The 18,724-nt window shown below is 41.0% G+C and overlaps 1 protein-coding gene across 11 annotated transcripts in view; it reads left to right on the top strand.

The window, feature by feature from the left end:
* Positions 1–18,724, top strand: part of Nrg1 (neuregulin 1) — a 194,712-nt gene that overhangs the window by 85,843 nt on the left and 90,145 nt on the right. For 2 of the 11 annotated variants that reach the window (XM_029480678.1, XM_029480677.1), the window contains exon 1: positions 7,668–8,979. The exons of 6 other annotated variants lie outside the window; for them this stretch is intronic. In XM_029480678.1, coding sequence (XP_029336538.1) covers positions 8,313–8,979 — 667 coding nt within the window. In that variant the 5' untranslated portion in view covers positions 7,668–8,312. Of the gene's footprint in view, positions 1–7,667; positions 8,980–18,724 lie in introns of those variants that run through there. 3 more of the 11 variants (XM_029480676.1, XM_021171055.2, XM_021171054.2) reach the window with 2 other exon arrangements.

The raw sequence follows: 18,724 nt of genomic DNA, 5'->3' as shown, positions 1-18,724 counted from the left end.
TGTGTGTGTGTGTGTGTGTGTGTGTGTGTGTGTGTGAGAGAGAGAGAGAGAGAGAGAGAGAGAGAGAGAGAGAGAGAGAGAGAGAGAGAAAGAGATATCCCTCTGGAACTAGAGTTAATGGCAATTGTGAGTCACTGTGTGGGTGCTGGGAATTGAATTTGGATCCTCAGCCAAAACAGTATGTGCTCTTAACTTCTGAGCCATCTCTCCAGCCTCCTATATAAACTGAACTTTAAACAAATTATTAGTTCCTATGTATATGTCAAATTCAATTACTTTTCATGTTTGAAAATTTGCCAAACTTGAATTAAGATGGCATTAGTTACCAGATATATTTTTCTCCATACTTTTAACCAAATTTTCTTCAACTAGACTAATACTAACATTCTGTACTATTTTGTTTGAGTAAGATTGCGTGCATGCACACACACACACACACACACACACACACACACATTCTTAAGAGATAAACTCTCTCTAGATGCTTTTGTTACATTTGTCCTAAGACTCAAGGGGGGAAATCAGACAGAAAATTTTTACTAGCTAAGCTGCCTCATGCCTGCAACTTCATAGAAGCTAGGGACAAATCCAAAGAGCAAGATTTGCATTTAAGATGATTAAGCCACTGTATATAAATGACCATCCAGCCACAAGACTACAGGGGATTTATATAGAGATATTTCTTTACATTTTCTTTTTTTTTCGTCATAAACAGGCTCCTTCCTCCCACCACTTCCATTTAACATCATTTGATTTATTCACCCAGGTAAAGCCAGGGAGCACCTGGCTCTTAGAGAATTCTATCACCACTACCATCACTGTTTTATACTTCCTTCCTTAAGACTGCATGGCACTGCTATCAGTATACTGAAGAAATACCTCTTAGGTGCTTCTGTGAACCATGTGTGTTCTAGAGGCTAGAAAATGGTAGAAACATATAGGGGTGCTTGTATGGCCTACATTTTGCATGTGAGTGCATTTGATTAAAAGGAAAAAAAATCTATAGGAGTTACAGCAAAGACAGACAAGATAGCTGCCCCCTTCCTTTGCTCATAGATACAGAATACTCTAAGTAGGGAAATGGAATGGAATTGAACAGAGAGACATATCACCTTTTCACATAAAAATTGTTTTGAACTGATTGTCTTAATGATTTTTCAGTTCCTTATATCCTTCACTGTACTTTTGAAGGCCGTAGCATGAATTAGAAATTATGAGATGTTTAATGCTGCAAACCTACCCTCCGAAGGACACCTTTACTTTTTCCTTTCTTCCTGTGCTTGGGATTGAAATGGGATTCATACACGCTAGATCAGTGCTCTCTACCCTGAAGTTGAATCCTCAGCTTCTGTATTATATATTGATTCTTTATAGATGAAAGGACAATCTATATAATAAAGTGTTATTATTTAGTCTAGCAACCCCATGCATAAATAACATAATGGCCCTTAACAATTAAATAGTAGAGAAGCTGAAACTCTGATGAGCTTTCCACTAAATGAAAAGTCACCTTCAGTCACTTCTAACTGTTTTTGAGTGGACAACACCATGGCAGTCACACTTCTTAGGCACCACTTCCACAGAGATGCAAGACATACTCATTGTGATTTCAAAGGAAGGTGACATAAAACAAGATGCATATTAAAGAAATTATGTGGAGATAAAAATGTGAATTCTTATGTTGCAATAATGATAGCTTGAACTACCTCACTGTGCTAGACAAATATGTACACCTGTGCTTCATTTACAATAGCAAAACTAAAATTTCCCACCTACAGAAGTGGGCTTGTACATAGCTGCACACTTCACTTATGAGGAATGCAACATCATCTCCCTATAAAAGTAAAATGAACTTACTATAACTGTTATATATAACGAAAAGAACTGTCCTGATGACCTTACATCCAAGGCTCTCTACTGGAATCGCATATGAAGGATAAGATGTGCCAGAGCTAATTGATCATCATGTTTCAAATGGAGCACAGGGAACTACAGGCAATCGATAGGATGACGATGCAGCATCTCATAAAAGAATCTTAGAAACTGAGTAAAATTCTCTTCTCCGAGATCATTCCAGTGGGTAACAATGATGAATGTTTACCATCTTGATGCTCACCCCCTCCCCCGCCATGAGTGCAGCATCCCTGCCCCACAGAGTAAATGGCTCTTTGTCAGTCCCTATCTGACCTGTGAAGGATTATGAAATACCATGCAGATTTGGTTTGCTTCATCAGGCACCTTTTCACTGGGGAGAGAGGAATCAAAAACTAAATATACATTTCTCTTACTCTTCTATTGGCTTTGGTGGGATCTATGATGGCTGATGATCACTAGATTTGGCTCACTTAAGACATAATTAGAAAACAATTTCTAATTAGAAACTCTACCAGGAAGTATGTGATCTGGACATTAAAGAATAGAAAAAATGTGAGGGAATACACGGGCCATTTAGACAGACAGATGGATGTTAAATGCCTGCCAGTATATTTAAGGAAATAAAGTCTATGAAGTTCTATCTCAATTTGAAGTAAAAAAAAAAAAAAGAAACAAAATAAATGTTGAGTAGTTCACAATTCTACTTTTGGGATAATCAGTTATCAATCATTTTGATCTTCAAGGAAATTCTCTCCTTAACTCTGTGTGCGAGATACGTTTGAATAACATGTGTCCGAACGCATGTAGTAAATGATGCGGTCTAGTAATCTGCCTGGAAGCCAAGTGTGATGACTCATGCTCATAATTCCTAATCTTGAGAAGCTGGGGCAGCTGAAATGCTGCAAGTTTGGAGTCACACTGGGATGTAGGATAAGTTCTGGTGAGCCCGGGCTGTACCATGAGAGCCTGTCACAAGAGAAAAATAAATACTAAAGTCCTGTGAATTGGGAAAGTAAGAGAAGCTCCGTCCGTGTAGACTGGGGGATGTTTTAGCCTGATGAAGACTTTTGGGTATTTATGGTCTGATAAAGCAGCCAGTTTGTAAAACTCCACTTAGGCCCATGAGCTGCCTTGTAATCCCAATGGTTTCGCATTTCATTAACAAATAGATGGTTCACCACTTATGCCTGTGATTACGTCAAAATGATGTTTCTGTTGTCGCCACTCTAGGTTACACAACGTGAAGTAAATTCTCTCTTTTTGAAGCTCTAAAAATAGAAGCTCTGGTAAAGTTTTTCAAGTGGAAAAGTAAAGGAAAAAAAAGAGAGAGTAAGTTTGGGTTATATGATCAAAGCAAAATGACATTTGTCAATCCCTCTCATCTCCTAAAGCTAATATACTTAGTGCTGATAATAAAAGCAGAAATGAAATGAGCGCAGACATAAATTGCTTCGCTTGTATCCAATTCACAGTGGCATTCAATGGTTGAGCATTTGATGATTATTTTTTTGGTTTTGTTTTTTTGTTTTTTTAATTGTTGGTCTTTGTTTGGTTTTTAGTTGTGGTGACTGAACTGGGGTCATTTGTGTGCTAGGCAACCACTCTCCCACTGAGCTACATCTCCAGCCTTAAGTATTTTCATTGATGATGTAGTGTTTTTTTTTTTTCCTCATTTCATTGATCCTGGATTAAAAGGAAGCTAGAGTATTGGAAATGTGGATCAGAAATGCTTGCACATTTGATGTGGTGTTACCAAATCCATTCTGCGTTCAGTGACCCCTCTTGACCCTGCTGTAGTTTCTAGCACTAACTTCCATACCTGAAGTGGTTGGTGAGTTGTGGCAGCAGCACTTTTTTTTTTTTTTTTTAAATCCCTCTCCATTAAGATGTATTACCACTCTGAGTCTGGGCTGGCACCATGAGTACTTAACAAACCAAGAAGAATGATAATATCTTGGGCAACTCCCCTAGCAAGAGTGTGATACCTTGAGCGTCCAGTCTCTGTAGATAGTTCTCATCAATAACTGCCATGCTGTGAGAAACTCAAGCCTGGAGGAGAAGCCCCATGCTGGTATATCATTAACATCCAGGGTGCTTCCAGCTGATGTCTGGTTTCTGGTGTGAGCCATCTTGAATGCTCTGGCCTCACTGTGCCTTGAGCTGACTGAAGGCCCCAGTTGGTGTCAAGCAGAGCAGCAGAAGCACCCAGCCGACCCCAGTCAGCCTGCAGCCTAGTGGTGGTGCTTGTAATGCTATTTCAAAAACAGTTGCTTTCACAGCAGTCCATAATTGAAATATCTTCCCCGGAAGAGTCCTGGGACTAGGCTGTGGAGGAACTCATTTAAGCTATGAAAAGATAGTCTTTGGATTTATAGGCCTAATCCTCATAACTAGTTTTTGAATGTCACATGGCTTAACTTACGCCATTTTTTTCCCTTAGAAACTAGACACCTTTAAGCTTTCTTACATCAAAGTCCTATATTTATAGTTGCATATTCTAGTACCTTTATTCTCCCAGTGAACTGATACATAAAAAAATACATAATAGGTATTTTTCTTTGAAGAATAGGAACACTGTTTTTTTTTTGGGGGGGGTTATTTTTTTATTTTCTTTCATTTTTTAAATTTTTCTCAGTAGAAACAGCATGAGCCTGGCCTTCTTAAAATATTACCCCTTTCATTTAATGGTTATTCCCTGCTTAACTTACCCGAGCTACTCGTCTCTTCATTTTCAAGGTGAGTGGACTTTAAAGGATGAGAGATCAGACATAATGTATGTTATGAACTTGAGAGTTCCTGGCGCATAGGTGGAGCTCAATAAACATAGCTTTTATGGTTATGAAGGAGGTGGTAATTATAGGGTTTTAAAAAGCAGTAAGATTTTTGTCTCACTTCATGTTTCTAAGAGCACACGGGAATGGGTATTCCTGGGTTTCATTAAGGTGGACTTCACAGGGTTGACAATGGTCTGCCCTTGAAGCTCTCCCTATAAACAAATATGTTGCATCCCAAGAAGTGTCTGGTGGTAGCCCCACGGATGCTGGCTTCCTCATACTTTATTGCTGAAAGGGATCCGAGGGAGGGTGACAGGCAGCTTCTGGCACCTGGTCCCCAGGGGAGAAGTAATGGAGAATTCCTTTTTTCCCCCTTCTGTCCTCCCTTTTCCACTTCCATTCTTTTTTCTAATTTAATAGAAAAGAATAGCAAAACATAATGGTTTTATAGGATTTCTGCATGCTAATAGGAGTCACAAAAGTTCACAAAATGCACATCCAAGGAGGGGCATACATCCTAAAGTCCGACTCTTGTAATCTGATCCCAAGGTTAGTTGTGACAGTCCTAGGAGTCTAGTCCCTCTTTGGTGTTTTGTCCTAGCCTGTGGGTAACAGGATCCTTTTCCTTGTAAGTGACAAGGGTTTTAAATAAGACAGCTCTATTCTGCAGCCACCTTCCCTGTGATTAAGGTTAATATGACAACTAGAGAATGAGCCAGCAACCTTTTCTGTGACTGAGGTAAGGTAGGTAATTGCTATCGGTGGGAGTGACATAACACCGTTTCAGAGCTGAAGGTTATGTCCTTGGTGTTCCCTCACACCTGCCAGGCTTGTAGCTACCTGATTCCACCCATTCCCTTGACATTTAAATGACCTTGGCTATGGATAAGCTCCCTGTTCAGTCCTTGAATGTAAGGTTTGAAAGCAGACATGGTAACCCATGAGGAAGCTATAATCCTTGAGTATATCAAGATGCTATTTTTATTTGAAAATTTACATAAATATTGGTAACTAAAATCTTAAGCATCAAGTGCTTTGGTAGGGATTTCTCGCTCTAAAAAACTTCATGTCCATCACTAGAATCTTTGTTAAGAAAACTCTCATTTTCTCAAAATCAAGTAAATGAAGCGAGAAAATGATCACATGAACCATTGCAAAATACTGGTGCATACACATGCAGGTTGTGTAGAGGTGAACTTCCGATGACTCATTTGTGCCTGTGAGCTTGTCATAATCCTAGTTGCAATCATGCAAATCCAGCCAGGCTTTTGTTGGTGGCAGTGGTAGGACAGAAAACATAGTTTAAGGTACTAATGCTCTTTGAATCATTCATAATTGTGGAGTAATTTCATCTGGAAGGAAATGATAATATTCTTACCTCCTGGCATGTGAAAAGGCTTAAATGAATATACTTCAAAAACATTTAGAATTGTCCTGCATAAAATGAATTGCAGATTTTCTTAAGAGTTGAGCATTGCCTGTCACTGCCCTGGGTCTGCATGGGATGAGGATGTTGTCTGGATTTAGAGAGAGTTTGTAAGAGTTCCCCTATGGACATAGTTCCTTGGAAGTCATTTGGTTCCTTGGAAGAGTGGCTTAAATGTTCAGATGCACAGAACAGACACTGGCACACCACCGAATGTTCCCTGGAGCCTGTGCTCTCTCTTACAGACAGTGAGTTTCTTCCATTTCTTCCAGTACTTCAAGTCCTGTTTCAAAACAAACAAACAAACAAAAAAATCAGCATGGAAGTTATCTGTAAATCACAGTTCCTGAAACCTAATCCACAAGGCACGCTCTGATAGAAAATTCTCAATACTGGCAGTGTGATTATAGCTGAGGAGATGTGGTGTGTATTACAGTGCCCAGGGAATTCAAGCCTCCTCTGCAGTGTGGAGTCAACATGAAAGGCTAATTTGAAAATGAAGCGGTAGATAGCGTAAGTGTTCCTCTTAGGTTGACCTTATTCTAGCCTACTCTGGATGGAATAAGGAGGATTCAAATGTAAAGAGCAGGAAGACACTCGGGGCTTTTCCCCTTCCCCCACTCCACCCCCTCACACCCGCCCTACCCCCGCATACACTCAGCATTTCGCACTGAGCATTGAAAAAGTCTTTAGCCACAAGAAGGTGGCTAAAGGATGAAGGCAGAGCTGTCCATGGTTTAGAAACAGTGCTCCAACTGCTGGTTGAAAACCGGGTAATAAGAGTCCTGTTAGTGAACAAAACTTATTAGAGAACTGGCTACGGAAGGAAGGAATGCCGCTGAACAGCAGGCAGGAAGAAATTGCTGTTGAAAAGCCTACCTCTCTGGGGAGGAGTCAGAGATCAGACTTTGCCAAGCCTCAGGTCTAACCCAGAAGGTCCCCACCTCCACCCCCACCCCATCCCCCTCCATCCCAGCTTTGTTAGATTGCTAGCATCATCGATCCCTGGCTTTTTCTGACCCCACAGTGGGTGAAGAGGAGAGAGCCAGCAAGACTGAAAAAGCAAGCAAGGTGGAGTGTGGGATGGGAGACTAGGGCCTGCTTTGGTAGAGGGAAATTAGAAGGGGGAGGGGAAGAGGCCGGGGGGGGGTAGGGTGGGGTGGGGTTGGAGGGAGACCCAGTTTAGCTGGTTCCCCGCTGCTTCTCTTTTCTCTGGCCTTTATTCCTTGTAATTGGATAAAATAGGAACTCACTGGCGGACCTGCGTTGCTGGGTGTACTGTACTTATTAGAGACCAGCTAGCAGTAGAGTGGGGACTGGGGGTGCCGTGAAGAGAGAGAGAGAGAGAGAGAGAGAGAGAGAGAGAGAGAGAGAGAGAGAGAGAGAGAGAGAGAGAGAGAGAGAGAGAGAGAGAGAGTATATATCTTTAGGATGAGGAGGAGGGAAGAAGAGAAAGAAGCTATGAAGAAGGAAGATTGCAGAGGAAAAAGTGACTGAGCTCAAGAAGGACAAAGAGGAGTGGTTGTGGGTGGGGGTGGAGGCAGGGCGGGGAAGGGAGTTACCGCCCCTCCTGGCTCCTCCTGCCCTCGCATCCTTGTGCAATGGTACTGTTTGCCGTGATGCTCAGAGGGCAGGCACCTGCTGCTCTGTAATGATTCAGCCTCTTTCAGCCGCTGCTTTAACAGGACAGGATGCTGTTGCTACTGTCGCTGCTGCCCCTCCTGCCGCCGCCGCTGCTGCCGCCGCCGCCTCCTCTGGTCTTGCTTTTGCTTTTACTTCTCCTGCATGACAGTTGTTTTCTTCCTCTAAGCAGACACCAGCTTCAGACGCTTGAGGTGAGAAACATGCCTTTCAGTTTGGGATACTGGTTTACTTAATCAGCTAGGCATCAGCTTGCTTCCTATTTTGGTCCCCTGCCTTCTTGAACCAACCGGGATGGTTTGGAGAAGCCTTTGAAAGAACTGAAAAAGTGTCCCAGAAACAACAGCTCAAGATATTTCGGTACACTTCTATTTCATAGTTGCTAGAAGCCCTTTCTTTTTCGTTTCTTTTTCTTTCTTTTTTTCTTTTTTTTTTTCTTTTTCTTGCTTCCTCTTAAGCTCTCTTACTTTGGATAATGGCCTTGGACTTGGGTGCCTTATCGATTTCCCCCTTCAAGATGCTGTATCATTTGGTTGGGGGGAGCTCTGCATGGTAATGCACTGTGAGAGAGGCCGGGCCTTCTGGAGGTGATCCGGATGGAGATTTATTCCCCAGACATGTCTGAGGGAGCTGGCGGGAGGTCCTCCAGCCCCTCCACTCAGCTGAGTGCAGACCCATCTCTTGATGGGCTTCCGGCAGCGGAACATATGCCAGACACCCACACAGAAGATGGGAGAAGCCCTGGACTCCTGGGCCTGGCGGTGCCCTGCTGTGTCTGCCTGGAAGCGGAGCGTCTCAGAGGGTGCCTCAACTCCGAGAAGATCTGCATTGTTCCCATTCTGGCTTGCCTAGTAAGCCTCTGCCTCTGCATTGCTGGCCTAAAGTGGGTATTTGTGGACAAGATATTTGAATACGACTCTCCTACCCACCTTGACCCTGGGGGGTTAGGCCAGGACCCTGTTATTTCTCTGGATCCAACGGCTGCCTCCGCTGTTTTGTTATCATCCGAGACATACACTTCACCTGTCTCTAAGGCTCAGTCTGAAGCTGAGGCTCATGTTACAGGGCAAGGTGACCATGTCCCTGTGGCCTCTGAACCTTCCGCAGTACCCACCCGGAAGAACCGGCTGTCTGCTTTTCCTCCCTTACACTCCACTCCACCGCCCTTCCCTTCTCCAGCTCGGACCCCTGAGGTGAGAACACCCAAGTCAGGAACTCAGCCACAAACAACAGAAACTAATCTGCAAACTGCTCCTAAACTTTGTAAGTAGTGAGAGAAAGAAAGGCGATGGTGGCTTAAAAGAAAGGGTGGGCGGGAGCTTCCAGAAGGCGTTCTCTAGAGGGTTAGCTATATCCTTTGAGTTTGCATTTTAACCAGGAGGTTTTATTTGGTGAATCACGTGACAGGGAAAAAACAAAATAAAACAATCTTATAAACCCCTAGGATGAATCAGGTCTTTTAACAGCAACTCCATGTAGCCAGGTTGTTAAGTCTGAGGTTGTCAATTAAGAACTACAAGCATCTTTTAAGTTGGGCTTTGGATGTAAGCTAAGTTCAATTGATTTGCTATAGTTTTAGAAGTTAATATCTGACTGTCCTTCATATTTTAATAGGCATGTAACATCGGTATGCCAATAAGTATTAATTGGTACTGTGCCCTGCCATTCAGTAGAGTTTCTTTCGACTTTCTTCTTCCCATTCTGTCTCCCCGGAGCCCCAAGCTGCCTGTCATCTTTCTCCAGCTCTTCTTCCTGCCTCTCTATTACATCTCTGCACGTCTGAATTGTCATTGTTTGGTTCCGATACTGCAGCAAGTCTGAAAGACACAGTCCTCCCTCTGCTGTCCTCAGACCATTGCTGTACGGTGCAGGTCATACATTTGGTTACTGAGAACTGACCAGAGGCAGTTTGTATTTTGTTCAAGACAGACTATAGTTTTCCACAGAAGGATTTTCCTAAATGAGTTTTGTCTTCTGTAATCAAGCATTTAAGTACATTCCTGCCCAGTCGTTAACAAGGTACCTCTTTTTTTTTTTTTTTTTTTTAACGTGTGTCATTTAACCCCATCTTGTTGCCAAAGCCTGGTTTAATAACTTGTGTGGGAAAAGACTCCACGCTATTAAAACAATCCAGAATGAAACACTGGTGTGTGCAGAGGTCATTGCCTTAGCTTTATGATGGAAAGTTGATGGCCATGAGATGATGACTAGCCAGATTGTCCCAAATGTCAGCACTGAACTGGGTCTTTTGGCTACAATATTTAAAGAAATGTTTTCAGTGTTTTCTGTCCCTGTCTTTCCCACTCTTTATTATTACCATCGATGAGTTTACTTAGTAGGAAAAAAACCCCTAAGATATGAGAGAATTTGATTCTCAACAATGCATGTGAAACACTTTAGTGTTAGAAGGAGCTGAGGTTAGGGAGTTTGTAATAAAGTGCCTCTTCAGTTTTCCCTCTAGACCATAAGGAAGAGTAAATAAGACCTCCTCCATGCAGTGCTGTTTAGAATGAAGTTGTGCAGTATGCTAGGGAAACTCAGAAAAAAAACCAAACTTGATATGTGCACTCCATTCAAGGCTGTTTGACATCTTCCAGCTTCAGTGTAAAGACTTCAAAAGGATGCCTGCTTTTCCAGGTGTAATTGGGAGAGCCTCCTGTATGCAAATACCACTTTGCATCTTCATCAAATCCCTAAAGCATCATTAAAAATCTGACAGACTCTCTGCCTTTGCCGCCTCTCCCCACCTGGCAAAGTGACCGGGAAATAATCCCCAGATGAAATGATGGGCTATAAAAAGCAAGTGCAGTTCCTGCAGAGAGGCAGCATTCTCCACGCAGGCCGACAAGGTTACCTCTTTGTCTTTATTGTTTTCAACGGAAAAAGCTTCAGCTGAGATGTGCACGCATTGGTTGAAGTGCCCGGAAAAACTGAGAAGGTAGCTCTTTGAGAAACTCTTTCAGACAAACTGCAATTTTGTCGTCTGATGTGAACAGACAAAAGAAACAGACAGCACATGTCCCTGAAGTAGGTCCCCATTAGAAAGCCCTCAGAACTTTTGAGAAATTGGTTTTGAAAGGAAATTCTACTAAGTGTTTTTAATAGGCTATATATTCCAACCCAACCCACCCAATCTGTCTGTCTGTCTGTCTGTCTCTCTGTCTCTCTGTCTCTGTCTCTCTGTCTCTGTCTCTGTCTCTGTCTCTGTCTCTGTCTCTCTCTCTCTCTGTCCTTTTTTTTTTTTTTCCTAGCCAAGGCATTGATTTTTATGGCATTAGCAATAAGTAGGGAAGATTTACTGCTGCTTAAAAGCCTCTACAGAAGCCACCTCTGGCCGGAGCGCAGCTGCAGTATTCTGAAATGTGTCCAGCACAATGTCTGTGAAGCAGTTTTCTCTTGAAAAGTTGGGGGGCTGGGGTGGTGGTGGTGGGGAAGACAGTTGATTAAAGCTCTAGACCTGTGGGGTTCTCTATGTGAAAGTCTTAACTTTTTGGACTTAGCAAGACTCAGCATCCGTCAGGTGAGGCTTGGTGAGTCCAGGAATGTTGATTTGCTGACCTGCTGTTGGTTGCTTTTCTGTTGTTTAGAAAGGCTGTGGTCATTAAGTGAAGGGAGAAGACAATGCTTAGCCTGGGGCCCTTGTCTTGTCTGCTTTTTCATCTGGGTTGGTTGAGAAAGTTCAGTTTAGTTGTAGAAAGAACTGGACTTTCTTTCGCTGTGCAGGTTTGACATGGGCTTTGCCATCGTGGTTTTGGTTTTCAAGTGACATGATTGACTCTGAAACAAGCTCGGCCATGGTTTCAAGACAGCACCCTCCCTTTCCCCATTTTCTTCTGTCTCAGCATAGTCAGCATCTCCAGCACAGAGCTCTAGCCTTCAAGGTCATCGTCTGTGCAGGGCTAATTGATTCTTCTTCATCCTGGAGCCTCAGAAACTGGAAGAGTGGCAGACATAGCTTTATCATCTACTCTCTTACTCCCAAGCCCCATTGACTGCCCTGTCTTGAGATTTTATTTTATAAATACTAGAATTATCCATGTCTTCAAGGACTCTGGAAAAGTTCTCTATCTTTGGTAGAATAAAAGACAAAACATGAGACAAAATATAGCATTCTTTTTCATTGCCTGAGGGTAGAATATCTATGTTAGGATTCTAAAAATGGAGGATTTTTTCAAAAGGTAATAAGACTTTTCATGTTTTCACTCTATTAAGTACACAATCAGACTTTAAGAAATTGGATGCAAAACTGGAATGAAAACATCTGCACTTATATTTTTTATTCTAAAGTTTTTATCATCATAATGGCTATATTATCATATTAATCTTATAGTTTATATACAGTCACATAATAATGGAAACTCTTGTGCCTCTGTGTTGTTATAGTATCAACCCAAGGCCTCATATGTGCTGGATATATGGTCTGTGGTATCCCCAGTCTGAATCATTAGCTTTTTTCTTTATCTAAGCTTTAAAGCTTTTTTTTTTCTGTCTTCCATTTATATGATTAGAGATGGCTTTGGGGGGTTAGGGGGAGTCAGAAGTTTCTATGGCCAAAACCAAGCTGGTTAATTAGCTTTTAGCCAGGAAACTGTGGTACCATTTGGGAAGAAATTGCTTTTTAGATGTTAGACCCTACTTGAAAACAGACTCTTGGAGACAAGAGTATATTGGTATTTTATCTTAGGCCAAATTTGTTTTGCTTTGTCTTAAATCTTCACTGGGTTGCTTGAAAAGCTATTGTTGCCACAGCGACAGTTTGGACCCTGCCATCTGCACAAGATTAACAAGATGAGTTGACTATCCCAAATAGTCTCTTCCCTTGATTTCAAAGGACCTTCCATTTTTAATTCAAGTAGACACTTTTCCTCTGTCTTGATGACTGGAAGGTATATGGAACGGTGTACTTCTAGTAACTTCTCTCCACCTTAACCCTCAATTATTTCCATGGAAGATAGGAAGAATTGCAAGAGGCTGACAAATGCCTCCAGTTTACGCCAAATGATTAAAAAAGATGAATGCAATGGTTTTACTCTAATTCCCAAGCCTGAAGTATTCAGTGGCATAAAACAACAGAAAATATAGTATCCAGCATCCTGATTTTAAGTGTGATTCAATCAGGCACACACACACTCTCACACACTCTCATACAGACAGTATGCATATACAAACACACACAAAAACACATACACATACACTCTCTCACATAGAAGCATAGTCACACATAAACACATAAACACACACACACACACACACACACACCATTCATCAATCATCACTGTCATCTGATCCCTCTTGCTTGAGACTTCTAACTGAAGACCACCTCCAGTGCTTCAAGTGCCATTCACCTAACAATTAAGCAGGTACTTCAACCAGGACCGTTTGGAAGCATGTAGGAGTCATACGAGTACAATTGCATTTTCCTCTCATCTTCCTGTTCTGCTTTTATTGAATTTTCTATCACAGTAGTCTTTTCTCTCTGTGCTGGATCATCAGTCCAGTGTTCTGCTTGCTGCGGGAAACAGCTTGTCTTACCCAGGGTGAGCTGTTTTCTAAGACATGGCAGATGGCTGTGTGCCTCACCTCTTCCTTGCATATTGTGATTCTGAGATTTCCTCCATATTCCTTGGTGATACCCAGATCAAGCTTTCTCCATCCCATCTTCCCAACTCTGTTTTGTGTCTGCCTTATTGCTGTGCCCAATGCCATTTGACTTTACGCATCAGCATTTCACTACATTTTAAGCATCTCTGTCTTTCCATGTGCCCCTTCATTTCAATTAACACTGAATGCCATTTTAAACTATTGTCTCCAGTTAGTAAAAACACATACATGTTTCATTTTACAACAGTCAACTTAAGCCTCCTTTCCTCTCTTCATCTGGCCTTCTTTTCCTTCCCGATGCGAGATGCAGCCTTCTCTGCCAACTCAGCAATATTTCTGTGCCTGTCACCAATTAAGCATTTCCAGAAAGTGATTATGTCCTCAGCCAAGCACCTGAGTTCTCTCTTGGTTCCCCTTCCTTTTAGTAACATTTCAATGTGGTATCCCTTCAACGCAGGAAGGAAGAGACTGTACTGATTGAATAACCAAGGCATTAAAAAGTTAATGGCTGTCTGGGCGCCCCTTGAAAGCTCAGGCTCTCTGAGCCTATGGAACTTTCTAGTAAGCCATAAAATAGACCACATCTTGTTTTATGTTCGCTTTTTTCATTTTTGTATTTTTCCCTCTGTTCAGTAGGGTAGGTTTTCTCCTACAATTTCCTCCTCTTCGCCCTTGAGCAAATGCACGTTAAGTGTACGGTGTGGGCTCACCACCATACACGTCTAGATGCCTGCATGGCCGTGATCATCATGATGGGATGACAAGAGAAATCATGACTCCCCTAGATCTTAAGCTCTGGTGAAATACAAGGAGTCCTTTTGGGATACATCTGTACTTTTTTATACATACATTTTATCTCACACTGGCATTCCTTCTCTGGGCCTTCAGTAAACTCTTGCTTCCTGGCACACACTGAACATCTATCTATGGATGTCCTTTGTCATTTAATGATAATGATCCCACTTCTATAACCAATAAGTCAGGTGGCCATTGTGCCACTATTTAATCGAGCCCTTTTGAGCAGAACTCTCTCTAAAGACAGAAAGTATATATATATATATATAATTCTTCTAGTATATAGAACTCATAAGGTTATTTTTCCGATTCTAGTGAGCTCGCAGCCATAAATAATTTAATTTTTATATTTTGCTCATATTTTCTATGTGTTGTCTTGGTTGCATTTTCCCAAGGGTTATTGGGTTTCAGTGCCCAGGGAAAGGATAGATCCAATCATGACTTACGAGGTCTCAACCTGTTTGAAGACCTAGGTCTGTACACAATTTAGAGGAAGACTGACTAACTTGACCTGAATGAAGTCAGCTACTGCAATCTTTGTTGTGGCACCTTTGACTGTACATGCATCCATGTGTGCATGTATCCATACATGCTCATGTATGTATGTATGAATGTATGTACACACTTGGGGATTATATATGAGTAATGTGTATGCGGAACAGTCTTGGAGACTGAGTTACCTCCCAAGTGAGGAAACACAGGACTTGATTGATGGAGTGATTCAACAGTGAGGATCTGTGTAACCAATTAGTGTCCGTGAAGAAGATAAAGCTCAGAGAATCCTATCCTAGCTCTCTGCCCCCTTTCTAATTATATTTAACAATAAATATTGATATAATCCAGCAAGAGCTTTTTATCATTCTCTGCAGAGAAAAATTTTACATCTATGATGTTGATTGGTCCTCTGGAGGGTGGACATCATCTTTTAGTGATTAGTATATGAGAGAAGGTTTTTTTTTTTTTTTTTTTTGCTATCAAAGTCATCCAAACTAAAATGTGTCAGTTGTTGAGAAAGAAATTAATTCTTCATAGAGAGTATTGGAGCAGAGACAGACACACTTCACGGGGATTTGGTGAGCCAAGCAAGTTATTAAGTGTTTGACCTCTGATACCCCTCACATCAGTAGTCTTCAGGCTCTTCTCTAAAGGCATTATTTTACACCCGGGTAGACCTGAAACTCAGTCCCACGAGTCCCTGTTCATGACAAGCAAGAGCATTCCTCTGAATGAGCTTCCTTCTTCTTGTCCCGGAATAGGGTGCCCACGTACTGAGGCTCTTAGAGAATTAACTGGAACACTGGAGAGCAACTTATCCCAGGCTTGACACAAACTGAATGTTTCCCCTTGTTCTATGTTTGACTATCTTCTTTGAGTTGCCCCTTCCCTCTTCTGTTCCTGTCAGTGATGGTTTGTCTTCGTTTTAAGAATAAGTACAGCAGTTGGGGACATTTATGCAGACCTTTCATGCAAGGGGGAGGTTTCAAGTTGTATCTTATGTGAAGCCTGCAGGAGAGGCTTGATTTTAAATGCAAGTCTATTCTTCACAACCATGGTAACCTTCAAAGAATCACCCTGGTAATTTGATTTGTACATTCAAACAAGTGGGCCTTTCTCTGCATTTCTGGCTCCTATCTGCATACAATCACAAGTGTGGACATCTCTAGAAAAAAATATATAAGGTGTCTTTATAAGTGAATCTGGGAACTGAGTTTAGCTGGAAAAATCATGAGTCCTTGCTTTGGAAATAGAGCATGTGCTTTCTCTTTGTTATTGCAAGCTGAGACCGACTAACCCCAGAAGACATACATTGAGGCCTGTGGGCTATATTTGGTATTTAACAAACACATGGAAATAACAATTTACATAGAATAATTTTATATGCGTTAAATCAAACATAACCATTATTATCATTTAAAATATTTAAATATATACAATCTATTTGTGCAGATTGAAATAAATAATTCATATATATAATGAATATCTTTAAATAAAAAGGAAATGATTTTATGATTAATGGATAAAACTGGCTAGATCACTTAAGCTGTATGGGAAGAGATTGCTCATTAATAGATTTGGGCAGGAGAGTGGAAGGAAAAAAGATGACCTGGGACTATGTACCATAGCCAGAGGTTTTTAAAAAGCACACACACATACACACACACACACACACACACACACACACACACACACACACTGAATCCCATTATAATGATCTTAAAATGAAAATGAAATCTTAGTTTGAAGACTATTGATTTCAGGCCTATGGAAGATAATTTTTTTTTTTTTTAGTACACTAACCATTTAAAAGAGAGAAGCAATTTTGTAAGAGCTTGTTGTATATAAAACCATATAGTACTAAGCATAATAAATGGGTTTTCATTTGTTCTTTAACGTAAAACTAGGAATAGATTGGGACTTTTATGGTTTGATCATTCTGATTGCCATTGGTTCAAGTCTGAAAAAAATGTAGTGCAGAAATTGAATTGAGAAATCTGTAGTGGAGTAACATGGCAGCTACTTACAAGGCAGAAGTAATTGATAAGAATCAAGGGCAGATTTTTTTTTTCCCCTAGGTAAAAGGATAGGACGCCTCCTGGGGTAAAGCATTTTGACGGTTTCATCAGGAACATGATGCAAGACACCGGACTTGATGTCTTGATGCCATAACGTCCTGTAGTAGACACTCAAGTGCTGAATTGCCTTTCCTGGCATGGCTTTGTCCCAGCTGTCAGTTATCCAGTACAAAAATATCCCTTCTCCAACTAACATCAAGAGAGCATTAAATTGCATATACATTTACATAAATGCACTCAAAAGAATGGAGCAGCTCTGAAGACTGCAGTGCTACAAGACAGCTTGGGGGTGGGGATTAGGCAGAAAATCGACAATAGGTTTCTCAAGCCCCAGTGGCATTTGGTATAAGATAACGGGTATCAGTTCCATTTTCCCAGCTTGCATCTCTTCTCCTTTATTCTTTCTTTCATAGTTCACATCCCTTTTACTTTTCTCTATCCTCTATGAACTCATGGGTCATGGCTATTTCTTCTTCAGTGATCTCCCTAAATGCCCCTCCTCTCTGTTCTAAGACCTCTGTCAGGGTTACGGAGTAGGTGGCCTAGAGTAGCTGTGTTTTCTTACTGCATGAGTTGGGGGAGAGAGAGAACCCATGAGACCTTAACCACAGACTGGACCACTATTAGCCTGATGACTTTGATGTTGCTCCTTCCTGTGCTAAGTAGCAGGAAGTGTTTACGTTATGAAATATGTTGGAGTCACGGCAATAAAAGCCCCATAAATAAATGAAATGATATAAGGACAGTGGAACTGAACTCTGGTTAGCATTTGTTTGTAATCCCTTGGTGAGCTTCCTGGGTCATAATTGCTCGCTCTTCTGGGAGCAAAAGGAATCAGCAGCCATCGATTGTTACATGATGCTAAGGTTTTGCCTACAAAGCAAATCCTAAGAGTGACTAGTAGCTGATTCTTGTTGCAACTCTGATCTCAAAGCTGAGGGTTTTGTAGATTTCCCAACATGCACCGCTGGGTCTTTTTAAGGAAGAGAAAAAGAATATTGTCAGATAATCTGCCAATACATTGTTGAAAACGTAAAAATAAAAAAAAAAAGTTCAAGTCCTTTTATCTTTTTACTTAACTGATAACTGAGAGAAATCTAAATTAATCTCTGTTCAGCAAGTTCAGGGTTGCAGGAACCTGATCGATAATTTTAGCTGGAGCTTTGGGTCTAATATTCATGCCAATGATTGGGATCATAGCTATAGGACTTTAGCTTCTTAGTATGTTTAAAACTCCTCTTTTCAAGATTGTTGAGTTTTCTATATAGGTAATGACCTTTTACCTCGACATTTAATTTATTTTGGATTGCAATTACAGTAATGCCTGACACCTGCATTGCCATGCTTTTAAAGGACACTGAATAGAAAAACCTTTACAATATTGGATTCTGTGATATTTTGAGGATAGATTGTAATCTCATTCAGATAAGAAGTAGAAACTCTTGTCTTGCTACTAAGGAACCTTAGGCCTTTGTATATTTTAAATTTGTGTTGGGTTATTTCATAACCAAGATTAGGAATTCAGAGGGTTATGACATTGAGAGGCAGTACCTGCCAAACTCTCATTAATGCAGAGAAACAGACTCTAAGATATCATGTTATTCACCAGCAATTTTACAGAATTACATAATTCAGATGATATCTTAGTGTATTCTGTGCTTTCTGCTGCATAATATATGTAATCAAATTATTTTTTTCTGTATTTCCATTTTGTAGTTCTCTTCAGTTGAGTTTATGGGTCAAATAGTTATGGAAATTTTCAGTTTTATCCATCCATTTTTAAGCAGATTAACTTTGATCAGAGAATATAATTTTCCTTTAGAAAGGCTTTGTTCTTCAGAGATCAGTGAGAACTGAAGTGAGAAGGACAGTAACTCCTTGGTTCTCAGGGTCCTTGGATTTAGTAGGGCAGAGTTGAGTTCCCAGATGTCTTCATTTTCTGTTGTTACTCTCTCACATGTTTACTGGAGGGTGACAGATCGTTAGACATTGATCATAGCATTTAATGTTCTCTAAACACATAAACACTACCAGATTAG

Source organism: Mus caroli, chromosome 8 (assembly GCF_900094665.2).
Source record: "Mus caroli chromosome 8, CAROLI_EIJ_v1.1, whole genome shotgun sequence".
In the NCBI taxonomy this organism is placed as follows: Eukaryota; Metazoa; Chordata; class Mammalia; order Rodentia; family Muridae; genus Mus; species Mus caroli.
The sequence above is the reverse complement of the archived record's forward strand: the minus strand, read 5'-3'. Positions and strand labels throughout refer to the sequence as shown.